Source organism: Spinacia oleracea, chromosome 5 (genome assembly GCF_020520425.1).
Source record: "Spinacia oleracea cultivar Varoflay chromosome 5, BTI_SOV_V1, whole genome shotgun sequence".
Taxonomy (NCBI): Eukaryota; Viridiplantae; Streptophyta; class Magnoliopsida; order Caryophyllales; family Amaranthaceae; genus Spinacia; species Spinacia oleracea.
Genome location: NC_079491.1, coordinates 27,855,910 through 27,878,790, shown reverse-complemented (window position 1 = coordinate 27,878,790; position 22,881 = coordinate 27,855,910). Strand labels below are relative to the sequence as shown.

Genomic DNA, 22,881 nt, shown 5'->3' with positions numbered 1-22,881 from the left:
TGGAGGAAGAATCAATTGTCTTTTTTGATAGGCTAAAAACATTAATCAAGAATACAAGGTTATTAATTGGTCATCAATTATACCATAAATGGAGGAAGCCATAAATTAAGGTAACTTAATTTTACAGCGGTCAACCTATCAATTATTTGCGTTACACAATTACTCCACTAATTACGCTACAAAATTGATGACCGGTACTAAGAAAGACCACATTTGATCCACGAAAACTTTAATTTTTTTGAAGCAACATAATTTAGATTTTTCAACATAGAGCGGATGGGGTAAAACTCCAACATTTCCAGAATGTAATTATATTGAAATAGCGGCAAAAGGGATTGGGATAATGTGACTATTGGTTTCAACTTTCAAGTGAGGAAACATGGAATATTATCTCGGAGAAAAACTTGAATATCTAATTCCAAAGCTTCGATCTGTAATTTATAGATCTCAAAACTTCAAATTTCAAAAACTTTACAACCCATTACAACAAGCAATAAGTTACGGAAATTGTTACTCCGTAGCTTTCCTTAAGATATTTACTGAACTCTAAATTTGCCATGGCTTAAATCCTAATACCTCTTGGAGTACACATTTTTCTCTTCTTTCGTATGCAAGAAGCAGCACCATGATCACTCTCAGTGACTACCGATCTGTAAGCCTTGAAGTCCAGATGACCACCATGGCCTGGGTGAGTGCCGAACATGCTCAGTAAATGCGACTCAATTTCTATGGATTAATTTATCCAACGATGACATATCCAAAGCACTAAACCCTCTGACAGCTTCATGCACAACAAGAGCTAGTTTCACAGCTTCGTCGTTGCTCGGTGCCTACAATATTCCTTGATTATAAACAACCATATTCAACAATATTATTAATGGGTGCCTCAAAAAATTAAGGACTTCATCATCTACCTCAATGTTAAGTGGTAGAACAGGATCATGAAGTGAGAGTCTTAAGAGAAACCAACCACCAAAACCGGAAACTCTAACCTGTTCAATGGAGAATACACTAGCTTGGTAAGTACTACGTAAAGCTAATACGGGAAGGGGGTGCAGAAAAAGAAAAGAAAAAAAAAGTACACGCCTTAAGAAAACCTAAAATAAAGTATACAAAATAAATAAGAAACTAGAATAAAAAAAGATAAACATTAACTCGTAAAAACCAACTACAAGAGCCTCCAAACTTTGAGTTAACAACACTGACAATCCCTAAACTTTGCCAAAAGGTTCAGTTTATTCCCTACAACAACAACAACAACAACAAAGCCTTAGTCCCAAAATGATTTGGGGTCGGCTAACATGAATCGTCGTTATTCCCTAAGCTTTGAAAAATGTCCAGTTTGGTCCCTCATTTTGGATGGAAGCCGTTATAATCTGTTAACGGTGTTAGATTTTCTGTTAAAGCTTTTGGCAAAGTTTAGGGAGCTCTAGAATGCTTTACTCCTCCAAACTTTCTTCAGATCATTCTGTACTACAACCAGACAAAACAGAGAACATAGCTGAACTCTCAAGTACAACGCCCTATCCACATTTGAAATTGTAAACTGACCTATACTATTATACAAATATTGTGAAAAGACTTTGCATTGAAAACCCAAAACAACAATTATTTTGGGTCAAGTAAAATAAGCTAAAACGACACTTAGTTTGGATTGGAGTAGACGCTAAACTGAGAGAATCTCTCAGTACAGTAGTTAACTAATAAAATTAGAGATTCCAAGTGTACCAACAAAAATATTAGTTGATTATTTATTTTTCTGTGAAGTTTAGACTCCAAAAGAAGATTCCTGGCTGCATATATGAAAAGTTTATCATTGTCATTTAATCCACTAAGTATTCATGGACAAATGCAAGCCCGCTCTTGAAAAGTAAAGACGATATATTTTAGTAATTAAAATAGATATGTATATATTGTTATCAGCAAAATGGAACACATAAGGGATATTGTGCCTTGCATTTGTCCAACATAGGCTATGTGAGTAATTCAATTCATTGTATGAACTACCATGAAAACAACTAGTTTTTCTTTTCCATCATACTTTGTTGGAAAGCAACTAGAGGTCCTACAGTGGTGCGCTAAGGAGGGAATAGCATTTGATAGTTACAAGTTATAATGCCATACTCACAGCAGGATTCAAGAAAAGATATACAGGTAACAAACACATCTGACGTTCAATTAAACAAGTAAAAGCGGAAACATATAAACTGAGCCTGTTTAAGACCAAAATATTATTCATATGCGGGTGAAACAAGAAAACAACTTACGCCTTCATAGTTAATTGGGGCCTTCACGAGCTTCAAATCTGAATCCACTACATTTTCCAAGTGCTTCAGCACAGCCTCTCCATAGTCCCGAAAGGATCTGCCCGTAGGTAATAATAATGGGTCATGACATGAAACCCAATTCAAAGCGAACAGATACCAAAGAAGTAAAGGCATCACTGCTCACCCTCCTTTGAGATCTGCATGATTCTGATCAATCTTCAGTCTCAATTCAACAGTAACAGCTGCTTCTTGCAGGCCTTCCACCAAATCAGTCAAAACTTTGCTGCCCCCTTTAATTCCTGATGCCCTGGCAGAAGCAAGCTTATTTAGGAGCTTAACCTGCAAACGGCATACTTTACTTACAATTGTAAAAATACAAAACTAGGCAAAAAAGAAAGGCATTATCAAGAGAAATTGCCTACCATGAGATACGCGCCATCATCAAGCCAGTTATTCTCTTTGAGGGCCCCATGGCCACTGGTCTCAATGGCCAAATGTGACTCTTCTCCAATAGAGTTCTATCAAAAAAGCACTATAGATTGAGTATTTATACTAGATAAATGAAGTTCCACATCCGATGCAGTGCCACAAATGAGGATAAATGAATTGGGATGCATGGTTCAAGCTTTATACTGATTGAAATGTCTACTAGAACAACTTTTAAAGAAAAGGGAATCAAAAATACAAGCTCTGTTATGGTATTATGTAACAAAAACATATATGCAAACCTAATACAGGTATCAAGAGATTCAAGACAGTTAAATAAGGAAAATTAAAGAATTCAATGTGGCATTGTGACCCCACCTCTAGAAAAAAGGAAGGATGAAAAGAGAAATGTAATACTCAGTAGCATTTTCTGTGTATACTTCATAACCTCTAAAATTCAATCGAATACTGTACTTCTAATAAATAAAATTATTACCAGACGAATAGCTTCATCAATTACGTTTTTGTACCCTCTTTTGAATCTGTGATGCTTCCCTCCTGTTCAAATAGAGTCAATAACAAGTCCTCAGAAAATATACCAAAAAAAAACTAATTCAAATCTAATGCGGACCATCAAGTTGATCAATTGTTGGACTTTAACTCACCAAGTTTCTTTTCAATAAATAGAGTAAGACCATCTGAAGTCACACTGTCGGTGACAATTGTTGTCCCTGGATGCTAATATAGGTATTTTATACGAAAACAAATGAGGTTAGAAGGTCCTTAAAAAAACAGAAATCGGTACACATACAAGCAAGAAAATCTTACTTCTTCAAGGATTATAGCAGAAATTAGAGCAATCAAACGATTTCGATTAAGCTCACGGCCAGTAGAATCTACAGCAGCGGATCTATGAAAGGAAAATATCATAAATCAACAGATTCATAATTTCTTACCACAAGAACATGTCAGAGGAAAACTATTACCTGTCCACATCAGTATCGAATATGATGCCAAAATCCGCTTTGTTATTGAGAACTGCTTGAGTGATTGCTGTCATTGCAGCCTTATCTTCTGGGTTTGGGATATGGTTCGGAAACATACCTAAAGCAGATAAAAGTTGTTAGAAAAGAATCAAGAACCTTTCTTGAACAGTCAATAAAACCATGAGTTACCATCTGGCTCCAAGAATTGACTGCCGCTAGTGACAGCACCCAGTGGCCCAAGCACCTTATCCTAAAAGCAATTCAGAAGAATCCCAAACCTTAATGTTAAAATATAAATAAAAATCCAATTTAATACAGCTATTTTCTTTTGTTTCAATTTCTTACCTGACATCTACAATTAAAGCAAATGTTGCAGAATCAGAATTATGCATAAAATAAAAATTTCTGCCACTACGGCCCAACTTCATTACACATGCAAAGGTCAATGACAACTATAGAAAAACTGGCAAGCAAAATCTTTTTACTACTAATTCTCCTAGAACATTCTCTCCCTATAATATATGAAGAATTAGCAGGCAACCACATTAGGGATCTCAAAGATCTTATCATAAGGTAGTCCAAAAAAACAACATGCTTCTCATCTGTTTTCTGATTGTTAAATCAAAATCTTCTCAATCCATAATATAAAGGAGTAAAATAGTTGTATCCCACCAATTTTTAACAATATGAAAACAAAATAAAATAGGTATAAGGTAATTCTTCTTTTTCTTAATAGAAGGGGAAAAACCTGGTGCACTAGTTTTTTTGAACTTTTCAAAACAAAATATGGTGCACAAGCAATGTTTATGAAGTGATAAAATAAAGAATTAGAGGAAGAAGAGGGATTTTGAATATGTTTCAGGAAAAGAGGAAAATACAACAGAAACAAAATGATATTCCTCTTTTGAGAGGTGGATCCTCTCTGTAAATTTCACAATGCCTCATGCATTCCCCTTTTCCTCTATTTAACTACTCCACTCAGTCTGATTCTAGTGAAATAACCCTGACACTAGTTGTAACAACCTAAAGGAATTACATCAATGCCCCTTTTCTTCCTTCTGACAGGGTGGAGAGTTGGAATGATTCCTTGCCCAATGTTAACCACAGTCAACATCTGATGTGTTAACCTGCCATTATGTTCCCCCTTGTCAGAACTGGCCTATTTCCATCCTCTGCAAAAAAATTGAAGTTAAAAGGTACTATTTGTGTTATTCGGAAATACAGATCCAACGTAGGCAACGATCTGATAATCCAGTCCTCGTGAGTCCTGATGAACAAAATTCAGGATACACAAACTCTTTGGGATAATATGGATACTTTCATATAGCGTGCCATACGCTCGCACCCGTTGTTTTATAATTTTCAGGTTTACAATTTTTCGTCCCTTCCCCATACCCGTTTTTACCCCGTACTCCACTTGGTGCAACCTTACTCAAGAAATTGTGGAAATAGAAGTTAAAGTGCAAAGTTCTCTCTTAAGTTCTCTATTTGTCCTTTTTTCAAGATATTTCTCCACTAAGTTCCTATCTTTTAAGGGAGGTCTACTAGACTCCTATCAAGCTTGGACTCCAAGTTGGCACCTTTCGAAACCATATCAAAGTATTAGAGGCTATTCTAGTAATGGAAGGCAAAAATAAAAGCTACCTTCCGATACTTATTGTCAAAGAGAGCTTTAATGGTTTCCCAGTGATGGCAGGGGAGACCAGAAAAGATTGAAGGCATAGCATTGGTTAAGCCAAGTCACCTCAGTCATCTAGAGTGAAACCCTATGAAAGGTAGCTGGGAAGATGAGTATCAAGAAAATAAGGGCACCATGTGATGTTTCAAATTCCCTGACAAATAAAAGGATAAATTCTACCAAGAACTGCACCCTTTATATTTATCAAATAAATTGAGGGAGCACTGCAGGTAACTCTATTGTGAGTTTTATGACATGGAGGGAAAGATCAAGCCTATCCATTTATAACCACGTTAGGCCATAAGGCCACGCAAAGATCACGAACATTATCGTAAAGATGAGAGAATGCGATAGAAAACTGTGAAGATAGATAATGATTTACAAGAAGTTAGTTACTCGGACTCGGGTATCCATGTCAGACATGGTACGTGTCCAAGAGTCCCACTCGGCTATGTTGTGAAAAAATCATGATTTTGGTCCAAAATGAAGTTTTCAGTACCATACCCATGTCCGAGTGTCGAGTACCGTCATGGGTAGTTGAGGTAAAATGAAGAGTCCAAGAATATAGTAGATGACACGGGTTTGTCTAACAAAAGCAGAGTACTTTAAAACAAATAATAGAAGACAAGGTGGTAACAACTTCTAGACACAAAAATGTTTTACGGTGTTGTACCCTTACTTTGACATCAAGATACAACTAGAGAGGATAACGCGCTTTCAATGAATGTAGATAAAAGTATGTTTTTGTCACGAATGGATACCGCAAGGCAAAAGCATACTTACAACAAAAAAGCCTCCAGCTCCATTGCCAGCATCAACAACTATATGAAATCCCTCTAGAGGCTTCTCTGACACAAGGGCACAAAGGAAAGAATGAGGACAAACAAATTTAAGTAGAAACAGATGACAGAAAAAAATGAAAAACATCTATTCTTTGCCGGTCTTATCAATGCACACCAAACATTTTCGAAGCAGAAATGGAAGTCCGAGATTCTGACTTTACAGGCAATTAGAGGGTAGATATGAGCTCTTTTCACATCATTTAAATCACCTATGTTTAGAACTTTAGCTATATCTATTCGCTACACTTTAAAAAGTTTAACTATATCCCCCATATATTTGGAGTAAAGTTGCCATAATTTATGTGATAACTAAAAGGAATTGAAGTAGATTTTTTGGAGGATTTCACACATGTGCTTAGTTTAGTTAGTCGGAGATACTGAAGCTATTTGTAGATCATCTAAAAGGTGTCGCTTTTCAAACTTTTAGCAAGCTCTTGGTGGAAAACACAGTTTTTAAACAAGCAAAAACTGAGTCTTAAAACACATCTTGTGGCTCTGTAAAAAAAAATTAAGGAGGGAGTAGGGACCAGTTGTTAGAGTGATGAATCATATTTGTATAGGGTATTTTAGGCGCATTTAGGTTGCATTTCTAGGCATTCGTCTCATTTTAGTTGCATTTAGAGTCGCATTTGCATAAGTTGTCGTTATTGTACTCTATTACGCCCCGTTCGTGTTTTCTTTAATATTTCAGGTGATTTTACGGTCATTTGGATGATTTCTAAGTGTTCAAAGTTGATTTGGATGATGAACGAATGAGATTTTGACTCAAGGATCATTACATGTCTCTCGGGATAGCTTTTGAGTCAACAACGAAGCTAAACGTTATTTTTTCTAAGCATCAAAATGGACAAGCGTTCACTCTTTTGATGATATCTCAAGTTCTACATATTGGAATGAGACGATTTTGATTGGGATAGAAAGTAGGCTTAAAGAGCTTTCCAACGATAGGTCACACGTCCCTAGGGGCATTGTAGAACGAGAGTTATGACATAAACAAAACGCTCAAACATCCAGCGAGGGATGGCTCGACAGCCAGCGAGAGATCTCTCGCCATCCCTTGCACGCAAAGCTTCTGCCTCGCCCGCTGGCAATCCAGTGTAGGCGCTGGAGTTGCCGCCCACCATGCTTCGTCGCTCACAAGATCCCTCGTTGGCTCGCAAGATCCCTCGTTGGCTCACAAGATCTCTCGTTGTGCCTCGTTGCTTCATTTTTTGCTTGCTATGCATCTCACTAGGCCAGCGAGGGATGGCTCGAGAGATCCCTCGCTGCCCATGCCTCGCCATCTCTCTTGTCGTGTGCGTGGCCTAGACGTTTCGGTCGTGCTCGGGTTTCATTGCCACGTCATCGTTCCATCAACCAATCATTGACGACTTTTATTTTTATTTTCTTACTTATTTATTTATTTTATTTTAGAATTTAGGAAGCATATAAATACTTCAAGGGAATTAATTTATTTCCCTTATGCTTCCTTATGTTTTAATTCCCTTAGAATTCCTAGAACTCTTTTTCACGTTAGTTTTTATTCTCCTCTTTTCAATCGTTGAACCCTAGCTTTTCAATCTTTCAATCATCAATCTAAGGTATTTTTCATAATTTCTCTTGCTTTAATTCTTTCTTATTATTTTCGTTCCTTAGATTAATTCGTCCTTTGATTATGAATCTCGTTTTTATTATTTATTTCATGCTTGTTAATTCAATTATGAGTGAGTAGTTTTATTCTAGGGCTAAGTAAGTGAAGCCATGTTTATACCATGATTGTTATACATTAAAGTTTGTTAATTTATAGATTATTGCTTGAGTAATTCCAATTGATTTGTTTTAATTGTTGATTCATGTAATTGGCCAATATCATGGATTGATTATCTAGCTAATAGGAATTAGATTTAAAAGATCGTATTCTTAGAGGCTTGGTACAATTGGCAATTCTGATTATGTTAGCGACCGTACTGCATATGTTGGATTGAAAGTGTTAAGACCCGACCGTAGGATTAACATGTACTTTAATTACTCGGCTTAGTTTATTCATTGTCGAATTGATTTATGTTCTTGGATGGTATAAGCATGGTGGACCGAACGTATGCCCTAGACCTTTAATTCATTGATAATTCCTACATTTATATTATTGCTTTGGTTTTACTAGTTAATACTCAAAATCAACTTTCGTTATAGAAATAGTTTATATAATTGGGCAAAAACTAATAGAACTTGTCTCCCTGTGGGATCGACCCATATTTGCTAAGTATCTGCTAACAACAGACGTCGTGCACTTGCGGTATCACGTTTTAATCTATCATAAAGCTGCATTAATACACACGCAGACAAAAACAAACACACATATAAGAAAAATTAGAGAAACAACCGTTGCAAGATCACCTATATTTCCTGCTGCTTTGCGAACGGCGTGCACAAGATCAGATGCGTAGATAGCCATGTAATCCACTTTTTTCACGGATACAGATGATGTTCCTTGTAAGTCTCTGAGACCTTCATCGGTAATTTTATTGTATATATCAGAAGCACGCTCCAGAATATCTTTGATGTCTGCTTTACCAAGTCCCCCAGCATTGGTAAAAAATTTGAACCCATTCCTGTTGTAAGGAAGATGACTAGCTGAATACAACGCATTAGTTCAGCATGCAGCCATAATAACTGGAATTTGACAGTCAAAGACTCAAAGTTCTAACAAGTGCACCAGTAATACTGCCAACAATACACCAGCAGAACAATGTACTATTAATGCGAATAACATACAAATGATAGACTACCTGTTATCATGATGGCTCCATCAGCTGGACACCCAACCTCCTCATTTCTAGTGAGAGTGCTATTAAACATTGCAGGTGTGGAAGCCAGCCTGCAAGTAATTTCTGAAGTTTATCAAAACGGCTGATTTCAGAACCATAAAAAAGAACCATAGTGTGCACACGAGAAATGTAAGACATCTTTGAAAGCCCTAAGTTCCTAAGGTTCAAACAATGCTTACAGCGCAAGCAATAGGGAAGGAAAGAAGACAGCTATATATATGCTTAGTGCTTGCTTAGATAAAAAAAGAGTATGTAATGTCTTTTTACAACAGTATTAGGACGCTTTAGAAGACTTGTTTAAACGACTTTCCTCAATCCCTTGACCATAACAGAAGAAAAAAAAAAGACAACTGTTCAATCAAATATATCCATTGCTCTTTTTAAACCAAAGAATGTTTCATGAGCAACAAATAGTTACATAAAACAGATAAAAGTTGTGATCAAGATTATAATTGACTTTAATGCTTCATTCCCATGCACCTACTTACGATAGAGAGGAGCAAAACAACATCTCTACTGTCTTTAAAAAAAAAAGATGTCAAAATAATCAAATCTATACTGTAGTGGGGGGGGGGGGGTGTCTCCTGAAACAAGCGGAGGACTAAGGCTCAATTTGGTTGGACAGAATAAATTTTCAACTGAAAATAATTCTTTATGGGGAAGATGCAATTGAAGATTAGCATTCCTTTGTTTGTTCCTTTACAGAAAAATTAGAAAGAAAAGAAAAGGGAAATGGAAGGGATGGGAAAAGAGAGGAGAGGAGGAAGGTGAGGGATTGAGGAAACTGGGATTTCCTTCTTTACAAAAGGAAAATACTATCCACCCTAGGGGAAACTATGTTCCTCTAAGGACATGCTTGGATTGAGGGTAATGTATTAAAGGGGTAATAAAAGTCAAACTAAGGTAATTAAAGGTGATAATGAGGGGATGAAGTGGTGGCAAAGGGAACAAATTAGTGTTGGCAAGAAGAAAATAAAAGGGAAGAGGGAACAAATACCCTCATCATGAGGGGAATAGTTACCCACCATCCCACTAGGGTGATAATTACCCTCATTTGGGGGGTAATTACTTCCCCCTTTCCTCCCTTCTTCTCACAACACCACCACTACCACAACTTCTCATCACAATACCACCACACCACCCTCCTTCCAACCACCTCAATTCACCTTCATTGTCCTTTTATTATGGTGGTTTGACTTTTATTACCCCCATAATCCATTACACCCAATCCAAGCGTGCCCTAAAGAAAAACTAAATTTTCCTTGGACAGAGGAACATGAGAAAACCAGTTTTCCTTTGGACACACCCTAGGCTGCCATCTTCAAGTAATCATAGGGTTAAAGGAATAAAAAGCTCCAGCTGTTTTTCAACCACAAAAGACACACACAGACCACTTTTTCCATTTGAAAATACTGTCTTTATCCTTATAATCAATATCCAATTTGGTCAATTGCCAGCAAAGGATCTGACATATTCAACTCTGCCCGTGTATTACCAAATATCCTTACGAAAATAAGAAATCAAATTTTCGTAATCACAATGGGCCTGGACTATGAATACATGTACAGATGCTCGACATACACCAAAATAACACACATACGTATGTAAAAGAAAATGACATTATGATAAAAGAAGTATTGCTTATATAAGTAGAACATATTTCATGTTCTTTTTTATTAGGCAAGTGTAGTTCATGTTCTTTTACATATGCACTTGTGTTCTTTTGGTGTACAGTGAGCATCGTGCACGTGTGTCATGATCATAGATAAAAAATGCGGTATCGGTCACGGTCGCGGGATCGGTCGCGGAGTCTTGGTAACGGAACTAATGCGTTAGTCGCGGACCGTGTCGCGGTTGTCGCATAGGATTTGAAATTTAAAAAGAAGCCCCATGTCAACCCCATTCACTACCTACCCTAGTCCCCCTCCCCTAAACCGTACACGCGACATAATTAAAATGAATTCCTTTCTCTACCTTCTCTCTCCTCTCTTGTTTTAGATTTGAAAATGGAGTTCTCTACTCTATTTCAATGGAGTTTCTCCATTTCTTTCATTTTTCCCTTTCTTTTTGTCGAAAACATGGGAATTCGACTGAAAACCGAGTAGATGTGAGGTTTATAACGTTTAATGCGGACAAAATTCGTTCAGATCGGTTGAACCGGCCGAGATCTCGCCGTTTTTAAAAACACCTTTACAACTCGGGATATCTCGTATCGCCAGCCTCCAAAACCTTGTTAACTCGGGCGATACGAGTTAACTCGGGCTAGTTTTTACACCATGGTCATGATCTAATTTGTGAAGGAAAGATGGTGATGAGTTTATATGCTTTCTTTCTACACACATCTGGTGAGACAGACAATTGAACCCACAATTAGGCGCTTCCGAAAGCAAATATAATTGATATTGTTATCCAATTCAGATATGCTATTTCAGATTAAATGAGGCAGAAAGGAGGATGCAAAATATCTAAGATACAAAAGGATGACATCTGAAAACTTTCAAGTAAAAAATCCAACTTATATCAATATCTTTGAATGAAATCTCATGAAATTATCAGTTCACTTTCATCATAGGATCTGTTCTTGTGGTTCAGCATAAATTTTTATTTTTATTTATTCAGTGTTCTTCAACCTATCTACCACCTTTAGGAGACAAAGTTAGAGAATAAAATATATGGAGGAAATGTGAACCTTTACTAGTGAACCAACAAACCGAATTTACCAAAAACTGCTAATTGAACAAACAGGTGGCATACCAAAATATAACACGAAATACCAGATTAAATAGCTCCATAATCCATAGAATATCTTGAAGAAAAATGAACCAACATCTAAGTAGCAAAGCTGGTAAATGAAATTCAATTAGCCAGCAGCAACCCACCCCATTCCGCAAAAGAAAAATCTGACATAACACCCAGAGTCTAGCACACTAGCTAGCACTGTAATTAGCACACTAGTTAGCACTGTAATTAGCCAATACCTCAAACCACTGAGTGAAATTCCATAAAAGAGAAACTACCATAAGCAAAGAGTAGCCACAATTCCTTCTCCTAACAACACACCTTTCGAATGGAGGCTAGTACTTAAAAGAGCACACACGGACAGTAGAAACAGAGTAATAGTACATCTGAGGCCGGATAAATATAAAGGACGCTATTATGGATCCGGTAAATCAACAAATGTCTTTGAGTTTTAGGAAGTTACTGCATTTTAATGTTTCTGAAAATTCTCTTGAGAGTTTTATCAGGATAATCTAGGACATTCAAATCTGATTTGTACTGATATTTTTTCCCAAAAATCTAATAGTTATTTGGAATGAATGATATAGAAACTACGATTTAGTAGTTTCTTATTGATTATGGGGTTCTCTGACTACGAAAGCTCCTGAGAAATCATCATCCATCTCTTTAGAGGTACCATTTTAACTGGAAAGAAATCTCAACTATTATTCCTATCCTATTTTGCCTAGACAAGTAATTATGGTTGTCCAACAACTGGTTACTTGGGACTAGGAAAATGGGATCTATATGTCACTCCTTAGGTTCTTGTTAGTGAATGTCAAAAGAAATACAAAAATAGAATTGTTTGCTGAGCATTGAGTGATCCTATCAGGTAACAAATGTAGTTTGACTGTTTTTACCGCCAAAGACTGTCAACTACTCAACTAATTTTCAACTTCCAATGCATTAACTGAGCTCCTGAACATCAACGTGTTTATCCATTCCCAATTGATTACATGATAGTTAAAAGGAAGAAAAGTAATACTGATGGACATGTCAGCTACATAAAACAAGAAAGACTAAACAAAAAAAGAAACCCAGATTTGAAATTTCCAAAGGGAATGAGGAAATCCAGCACTGACCAATGTTTTAAATAAAGCATACCAAGATGAATAGAAATAGCTTACCCAAAATGCAAAACATCGATACCAGCACTCATCAGCCCCTGAGACACGGCATCCTAACAATAGAATACCGCCAATCAACTATCATCTAGACAGTGTAATGGAAAGCTGAAAACGTTTTACTATTTTAAGGAGGGGAAGAAATACTTCATTCATGGAATAATGGATTTAGTCTAGGACTACAGGGTTTGTAAGAAAAAGTCAAAACATTACTTTCTCCATTCGTTTTTACTCGCAAATTTTGGTAACTTTTATGCATGCCAATACACAACTTTAATCATTGAAAAAGTCAAAACATTACTTCCTCTGTTCGTTTTTACTCGCAACGTTGGTCACTTTCATGCATGCCAATACACAACGTTAACCATTAATATCTTTAATTCTCTTTAAGCAAAAATTATAAACAGTTGATATTTTGAAATACAAATTGAGACAGATTTAACAAGATCCCACATGACTATGTTTTATCTTACATATAAATCACCAACAATAGTCAAACTAGAATATGTGGATAGCGTAAAAAGTCCACACATTGCGAGTATCAAAAAACGGAGGAAGTATAATGCAACAAGTGCCATCTCATAAAGATTATATTGGTAAACAACATTACACCTTTCATCGGTGCTTTAAAAAGACATTTGAGACAGCGACCGAGTGTTTAAGATTACACACTTTTTCAGGAGACTTGTCATTTGAAACTAAACTCACAAAGATGTTATTTTCTTTTCTTAAACAGAGGAGAATTAAGCTACACTCTTCTTCACAAGATAACTGTACTTTAGAAATTAAAATTCTTCTGGAACCATTTTACGTCAAAGAAATGTGTATCACCCACAAGTGACCACCTTGAGCATTCTCACCACTTCTATACACGCCACTCGGCCTACCTTTTAGTTGGCTTCAGAAGTGAGCACTTTAAAACTTCTCATCAACAGATTAAGCACATACTCAGGAAATACTTTCTCAAAGACTCTAGAATTTTTATTATAAGGAGAAAGTTCCATACCTAATCTCTTAGATCACATCATCACATCAGGAGTTAAGGGAAAAAAGTTACAACTATGATTGGATAGAGAAATATGATAGAGATAGACTATTTGAATTTTTTTAAATTTTAGGATAGAGAAGTGATCAGAAAAGAAATTAGCCAAGAAGTAGATGCCATGTAAGTAGTTTTTTAGCTAATGCCTCTTTTGGGCATTCATAAATGAGAAACATAAATCATATCTTAAGGTTATTATGTCATTACGTGTACTAAGAATAGAGGTGAGTATGTGACAATTGGGTTGTTTGGATCAAGTTAGGGTCAGGTCACAATTGGTTTAATGAGTCATTCAGTTCGGTTTCAGGTTCATTTGGATCTATTTGGGTCCATTCATATCCATGTAATAGACAGATTAATTATCGGGTAGGGCTGGGTTTAGATCCATTTGGAGTCAATTTTGGTTCAGGCCAAAACCGGGTCATGTGATTTTGGTAAGATTATGTTCGTGTAAGGTATTTAGGGCTGAATAAACGAAATTGCAATTCTTTGTATTTTGTAAGCTAGTGTACAGAAAATGGAAAGACGTCATTTTGGCAAACGAGATTTCAATTTCTTCTTCAAAAATAATAGACATCTCTTCTGAGTCTTATGGCAAGATCGGCATTCACTCATTCAGGATACAGACCATAATCTAATCTAATATAAGGTCTTTTTTAACCAGTTGGTAAATCACCCTTGAAAAAATAAATGTCTCCTGGAAGCAAGTCAAGCAACAAGGATTCTCTAATCAACCCTCAAAAGATTGTAGGTATATTCCCTACTACTCAATCCCAATTAGAGAAAACCTCTCTTCTATCTCACAAGTAAAGTCATGTACGTTGGACCCCTCCCACAGTCCCACCTAAATCCCCTAGAGATATATCCTCAATAGAAGCATTAATAAGATTGTACAATAACGAATGGTGTTGCAATTGCAGAAACGCGGTAGAAAAATGGCATCCGCCAGTAGAAGCTGCTGTAAATTTCCCTAAAACTGTTCCCTTTAGCATAAAGCAATTCCTATCCGGTATTGGGCCATTGGGCAGTAGAGCACAATAAAAATAAAAAATAAACAGGAAAATTATCCTTTGAAAACCTTATATTGTGGCCTTGTAGGTCTGTCAAGATTTTCCTACATGTCAAATAGGTGGTTCTGGGGCATAGGTTCACATTTACAACGATCTTTCTATCAATAATTTAGGGACATCCCATACAATTCAACGTCAACAGTGCCATCAGGAAGGAAAAAGTTTCCTTAAACTTTGACACTCATTCCCATCAACCATATTCTGCAAACTCTTGAAACTCATGTGTTGCATCATAATCCAAGCCCATAGAGACACAAGGAGTTAAAAGACATCATGCAAGACTTCCAGCATCTTATCAAGCAAAGAGACTAATTAATTGTTTTGATGAAATAAAGAAGGTAAATACAAAATAATAATTTTCAGTAATTTACCTGAAGCATTGAGGCTGAAATTCGAGAATCATGACCAATGGAAACACTCATGGCCATAGAAGCATCACCTTTCTTTTTATCAGAAAGCCATGCAGCAAACGCAGAAGCTATGGCCTCTGAAATTGGTTCTGTAAGTGTAACAGGTTCACCGTCAACACCAGCAACAGCAACCCCTCGGATATCACTGTACCAAAGACGAAACAAAACCAATAGTTTTAGATTCAAGGCAAGTAGTCGTTTTTTCCCCACTCCAGCAGTAATCAAATACAGAGTACACTATTGAAATAAATGCTGCCAAAGTCATAAACAAATAGATGATTTACGGTAGTTGATCTGCAAACAGTAATTGGGAAATTTGCTGAAAAGGCACCTTCCAAGTTAGTACTCCGTATAATTTTAACCAAAAACCAACTCAAGTGACAACATCTGCAAAATATCTCCGGACTCCAGATCATGGCTACCCCAAGTCCCCAATGCAATATACAAACAACATTTGCCTGTTTATTCTATGTCTTTTATTTATCCATTATGCTGATGAAAGAAAGGAGTGCAGGCAGTACGTGGTGAAGAATTTTGGTGTTCAGCCAATTCTTTTCCTTATCAGATAGGGAAATTATTTGCCACATTATTAAATGTCCTTGCTAAACCAGTATCACTCATGTTTATGACAGCAGAATGCTGAACTTGATTTATTCTGGAAGACATGAGAAAATGAGTCTCTTAAACTTCATAAGTCCAATTCTTCGTGAACATTTAGGCATTCAGCAGTGATCTTTGTCTTCAAAGCTTTTATTGAACAAATACAAGTTAGGATTTTTTTTATTTGTTATGAAGAATTTGTAATAAATAAACAGCAGATACAAATTACCATAGGAAAAGTTGTCCTCAAATTCCTCATAGCAATAAGATAAGATTGCAACTTGGACCAGTTTCTCTAAAAGTTCCCCACTGAGTTACTGTCAAAAGTCCCCGCTGCCAAACCACAAAGATGCCCTAATCACTAGTTAGTGGAGGTTAGTGCAATTCCTGAGAAACATGCGCATGTCGTTTTAACAAGGACCACAGAATCTCCATAAAAGCATTAGCCCACAACATCTTCTCCTTCGCCCTACCGAAGCCCACAAAACAAACTTGCATCAATACCAAAACAGTACAAGGGAATACTCCCCATGGACAACAAAAGGCATCCTCCAAGTACTACTGGTCATCTCACAGTAAAGTAAAACTTGTGTACAAGACTCACTATTTGCACTACACAACATGCACATATCCAGCAAGATAACCGCCCCCAGTCGTCTTTTTCGACACACAATATTAGTGCTGACTTAACCCATCACCAAGAGTCACAAATAATTTCTCCTTTAGAGGAACTCTAGCTTTCCAAATAAATCGGTGAGTTAACAGAAAAATTGGGGCACTTTGGTCGCAAAGATAAGCAAACCCAAAAAAATTCGAGCAAAATTTCCAGCAGAATCCCCAAGCACCTGCCAGTATCCTTTACCTCCAGTAACGGTGGAGACAAAACCAGGAAAATCAAGGTAAGCTCCTCTATCTAACTCTCATGGCCCTCACGTGGAGTCTTGGATACCCCGTTAAATGAAGATTCCACACATTGGAAACATAAAAAATGGAAAGGGCGGCGTGTCGGAGTCAGGTAAGTGGACTGATAATATAATCGGGGGAAACAGACATAAAACGGTTGCTCCCTTCTCCAGACATCTTCCCAATAACTAACGTGACAACCATCGCAGTATTTCAACCTCGTAAACGAGGAGAAGACAAATACTTGTAAAACAAATCTTCACGCACAAACATAAGACACAACCCACTCTGCATCTCACCAATTTTGGAGTAACCCATAGCCAGGTTCAAAAGGAAAACGCCGCAACCACCTCCCACCGGAACAGCAGTCTTTAAAATCAACCTCTCAACCCCATAACCTCCTTTCAGCTGACACAACAGATTCGACTTCACCAAATGGGACTTTCTATCACTACTAGCTCCACACTACAAGAAATCCTTGAAATTTATCAATCTTGTCAGCCCCGAAAGAAAGGATACAAGATCCTGATTCTTTAACTTTGACCATCCATTCTCCTAAAATATTGAATTGTAATCTATTGAAACTTTCAAGAGAAATGGAAGGTCTACAAGGCTACAACTACCTACTTTGGAATCCCCCACCCCCCCGGGTAATAAACTGGCTTAAGGGGTTGGGGGTGGGGTTGGGGGTTAATCACATTCATCTTCTTCTCCTATTAAACTTAATCTTTTTCTCTAATTCTACTTATCTATAACACCTTAAACGATAAAAGTAAAAAATTGTAGTTACTATACTGACAACAATAGTCAAATACAAGGGATGTTACCAACCCACTTACTTCCTCCGGGTTATTTTTTTTAAATTGCACCATTTGGGTTGAGCACAAAGATTAAGAAAAATAGTAAACATCATAATTGTCCATGTGATAAAAAAACAAAAAGACTAAAAGGTGAGGTAACAATGGTAAATGTTACCTCACCTTGTTTTATTATCGAAGATGGATGCTTAATATGTGGGAATGCTACAGAGACACATTGTCAACTCATGAAGGATTGTGTCTATAGTTCTAAATGTATAACTGATGTCTTGTTATGGCTTGGAATCAGTACAAGTCAGAAGTCCATTCCCCAACTCCTTACGAGAAGAACCTACAGAGGGTCTGCATTCAGAAGGAGAGTAATTGCCTCAGCTTTGATTACAACTGCTTACACCATTTGGCAAGTTAGAAAATGAGTCTTTACGGAATCAAAAAGTTTTGAATGTTCATACAGCTATCGGTAGAATCAAATATAGTGTAAAGTCGAGACTTGTATAGATTATAACTAACAAAGTTAGTACCATAGATAAAGAATGGTTAGAAAGCCTGTAAAGATGTTTCTTCTGTTCTTTTTGGCTTGTTTTGGCCAGATAGGTTGTCTTAAGGTGGGAAAAGGAAAGTCCTTCCTTGAAAGTTTTCCCTTCATCTTATAGTTGATAGGTTGTAATGAATATTTTGATCAATACATTTTGCTTATTTTACCCCAGAAAAAAAAAACAGTACGTGTTAAATGTGAAATGTGAAATGTGAATAAGAGTAAAGTGGATATTCAAACCAAAGCATGTGAAATCGTACCATAAAAGGAAATGGTGCAATTAATATGTAACTTCCATAAAAGGCAAAGGGTGCAATTGAAAAAAAAAAGAGGAAAAACTAAAGAAGAGGGATGAGGAGATAAAACCTTCAAGTAATTACTACTTTGTAGGTAACCATGAACACTCAACTGTAGGTATATAAGAAGTTTCACAAGAATTGAAGAGACTAAATATTAATTAGGTTTTCCAACAAGTGCTAGAAACCGTAAAATCCTTCATGAAACAAGAAAGCCCAGGGAGCCCAGTATGAAGGTATTGGACTATTGGGTATCACGTATCAGCTTCACATTTCTTCTATGCCATATAGCATTCAAAGTCGACCAAGAATTCAAGATTAAAACACTTAAGTTACAGAAAGAGAATCCACGTCATAGATAGAAAATCAAAAGGATGCTTCCTTGTAGGTATACTGGCAATGCATTCCCATACTTCCTTCTCAGCAATAAAACTTAAAATGTTCTTCCTCTATTTTCCTTTTATGCCACGTCACGTGCCTTGACTAGTGCCAAACATTGAATAAACCGGCATGACCAATGGTCCATCCGGAAAAATGTAAGTTTTGGGTGAAACTGTTCAAAGTATAATTTTATTGTGAGACATTACAGTTTACCTCCAAAATGTAAACAAACCACCCTTTAAGTTTTAAAAATCTACTCCGATCTCAGATATACGGGTTTTTTTTGAGACAATTTAATATGAGGTTTTACCTTGATAGAATGGGCCTAAAATAAATAAACACTAGTGCTATGCTCTTTTCTAGAAGATTGCAGGTGTATTTAGTATGTTGAAGAAGATTTCTATAACCTGTTAGCTACTAATGTTTCTCTTCAAATACTAGCCTTTGCTATTTCTAATTTCACGAATTAGTGTTGGTACTAATTGTATTCATCCTCAACTACGTTAAAGGTAATTACCACATCGGACTACATCAATTGGTCAATCCACACTGCTCGTTCCATATTAATTCAATTTGGATAAGCTAATAAAGAAAAAAGCTAGTAGATTCAACATTATGCTAAATTGCTACAGTGTAACATACTCATATTATTCACAATTTACCTTCTGACAATATCCTCTAATCTCTACTACAGACTCAAAGCATATACTTTTCTCACTTTCCCACTGCTCAGTTTTATAAAACATAATTTTCAACATATGGGATTAAAACCACTTTTCCAACCAGGCTATTATCAACGGATAGCTCCCAAAATTGTGAATTTGCATCCAGTCTGGACTGGAGGCATGAAAGCTTCAACTTATAATTTTGGTTTCATCAGGATATGAGGTATGACATCAGGGTGTCAGACTGTGACGTATTAAAGGATATTGGAAATGGTAAACTTCAAAATACACCATATTTTATAGAAACTCTTGCTAACAACATAACTTTCAATGAGTTCTGAAATTTAACCATAGATTGATTATGAAAATGTTATATAATTCAAGGATCCAAATAAGCTACTATACTAGATTACACATATGTCTTTTTTTAAGTTGTTCATCTTCAAGTATGAAAGCATGGAACCATGCACCTCAAATTTGCAACGCCACAAATATAAACAAATCATATCATACAAAGAGTTGGAAAATACAACATTTCTCAAATGCATTTCATGTAGAGTTGTAGACTGTGGAATTGGAACAATACAGCCATATAATGAATAATGCCCTCTTACCTGCCATTCTGAAGTTTAAGAAAGTCACTCTTTTCAAGGGGTCGAACTTCTGTGGAAGATGAAGCAGCTGCAATAGCATAACAAAATATGAATGTTGATCAAGTTGTGAAATTTTGATTTTGAAAAGCAAGCGAGCAACCAGAAAAAGTGATTGCATTTTCATAAATCGTAATAGAGTGGAACCAGTCAAACAGTAATAACACCAAACCCAAGACCAAACACTAAACAGATTGCTAGAACACTACGGTCACACTACATAAAGATCTAGGAAATGAGAGTCTACAACAGACCATTGCAGCAAATACTTCCTCCACTAACAAAACCATTCTGATATATTGACGAAGTGCGCAACTGCATGGCCAAGGTACGGTTCCATGCTGGCTTCCTTCCCTTTAATGGGAGTAAGCTGCGCAAGTTTGAGGTAAAAGAGTCTCTTCTGCATTGGGGATGGAATTGACTATTTTGTTTGGAGTATTGTGCAACAGAAACATTTTGGAAAATCTTCCCTGACACCGCTGCATGAAAATTTGCAATTCTTATCAGAAATAGAATTGAAAACCTTTGATAATGTGAGCGCTGTTTTGGGTTCATTTATTTTTAAGTTTTGCTTGAAAACATTTTATGAAATCGACATGTTTTGTCCATTATTGCATTGAGCAAAAGATGGTTATAGAACAGTATAAATTCGGAGGAAAATCTACATTTATCATTTACTTGGTGCAAGCAAGAAAAATCCACAAAAATGACGAGTATGAGATTGTTCGATGAAGGTGCCAATTCTATTTACACCAAAATCAAACCTAATTGTAACTTAAAATTAAATCACTAATACACTGCTACAAAATCCTATCTACTCCATATATAACATAAACTATAAGAGCATCCTCAATCACTATACAATATCCATCCTACATTCCTACATCCTACATTCGGGTGTAATTTTACATCCTCTCACATCTACAAGCACGGAACACCCAGAAACTAGCTCAATTGAAGTGCATAAATGACGAAATTTACATTAATCCATCAACATAGGTAGTTAGACAACTCCCCAGTAAGAAATTAGCCTGGATTAAACATGGTAGTTGATTTACTCGAGTTATCGAGCAATAGATTTTCAATTAATTAACAGCGTTAACAGAAAAAACACATAAATCGCAATAAAATCAAAATTAGTTCATCACTGTCACCTGCTGAACAACACGATTGCTGAAGATAATTAATAATTAAATTTAAGACCCAGTATAATGAAAATTATCGAGTACTCCCACAACTAAAATTCAAAAACGCGATTTAAATTCTAACTTATGTATTTAAGAATGAGAAATTAATTATTAAAAACAAAAAAAAATGCAATTTACCTGCCATGGTGGTGGGAATCTGTGAAATAATCGAGAAAACTGAAAATGATAATCACGAAGAATTGCTGAAGATCAATTCTTCGCAAACAAATGAAAAGTTGATCAGATGATAACAGTGGAAAAGAGAGGGAGAGAAAGTCCAGGAGTTGGTCGAGCTTTCCGAGTTATTTTATTTTATTTTTGTGTCGAGCTTTCTAAGTTATTTTATTTTATTTTTGTCGAACTCCTCCGAATCTAAATGTTTTTACATTTAAAATCTTGACATTATTCACAATGAAAGAGAATCTTATGAATTACGTTCAATATATAAGGAAAAAACATAATCATGTGTAGTCTTGTTTGATTCGTCTCAATGAGTACTTTAACAATATGAAAAAACCTGGCCGTGATGCTTGTGTTGCCGCATAGGCCAAGCAGCACGCACAAGTCGCTGGTAGTAGTGGGCTTTCCTGCATGCGTGCTGATAGCAAGGCCCGCAATAGCCGAATCAAACAATGAAAGAGAGTATTTTCCAACGTAAATATAGGAATTACCAAGATATTACCGCCACCGTGATAACGACTAAGGCTATTTACAAGGACGTCTCCGACAATTTGGAGGCCCTGTGCTAAATATAGATATTGAGCCCCTAAAATTTTTACAGACAATTATTTAATATAAAACTCATAATTATTATATTAATATTATTTTATTTTTACAAAATATAGAGTCAAATTAATAATATGATTTAACGTTTGATGTGGGTTAATTTTAGAAATAGATGGGAAAAGTTTGACAGCCACGAAAAAAGCAGGAAAAAAAAAAATACCCCTTACCAACTGAGACAAATATCATAGATTGATTACTAGAGCAGCGGTTGAATATATAAAAAAAATCTTGGGAGTTTAACCAACACAATTTCGTTTGGGCCCCAAAAATTATGTGGCCCGGTGCTGTAGGTCCGATTGGACCGCCCTTTAGCCGGCCCTGGCTATTTACCAGAATTATGCAGCGAAATTTAACTAACTTTCAAACATAATAAATAGTTAATGGCCATCTTATAACTCGGAACCATTTAGGCCCAAAACCAAAACATTAAATAGTTCAAAATCCATTAACTAAAAGTTTAAGTAAATAAAGTAGTCATGACTTAAAAAAATAATTATACAGTTTATAAATGCGGAAAAGGAATCATCTCTCAAACTCAATCCCATGTCGATAACTTCTCCCGCAAGTTATCTCTACAAACCTGTTATTTAAAATATACTCCCCAACAACGCAAATGCAATGATGGATCATCAT

At 36.3% G+C, this 22,881-nt stretch overlaps 1 protein-coding gene across 4 annotated transcripts; it reads right to left on the bottom strand.

The window, feature by feature from the left end:
• Positions 1-295: 295 nt before the first annotated feature.
• LOC110776176 (uncharacterized) lies at positions 296-21,786 on the bottom strand. Of its 4 annotated transcripts, none has more exons than XM_021980732.2 (18): positions 21,601-21,786; positions 20,530-20,754; positions 20,240-20,306; positions 15,389-15,572; positions 12,909-12,961; positions 8,965-9,053; positions 8,559-8,809; positions 6,141-6,200; positions 3,869-3,929; positions 3,680-3,797; positions 3,522-3,603; positions 3,359-3,431; positions 3,190-3,251; positions 2,690-2,785; positions 2,452-2,606; positions 2,268-2,364; positions 915-992; positions 296-830 (listed from the first exon to the last, which is right to left on the bottom strand). In XM_021980732.2, the coding sequence occupies exons 1-18, from the start codon at positions 21,605-21,607 to the stop codon at positions 720-722; spliced, it is 1,869 nt and encodes a 622-aa protein (XP_021836424.1). In that variant the 5' UTR covers positions 21,608-21,786; the 3' UTR covers positions 296-719. The 4 variants fall into 4 exon arrangements, with proteins under 4 accessions (XP_021836424.1, XP_021836425.1, XP_021836426.1 ...); XM_021980733.2 differs by having other exon boundaries at positions 6,141-6,205; positions 8,573-8,809; positions 21,601-21,785; XM_021980734.2 differs by lacking the exon at positions 20,530-20,754 and having other exon boundaries at positions 21,601-21,785.
• Positions 21,787-22,881: the final 1,095 nt, after the last annotated feature.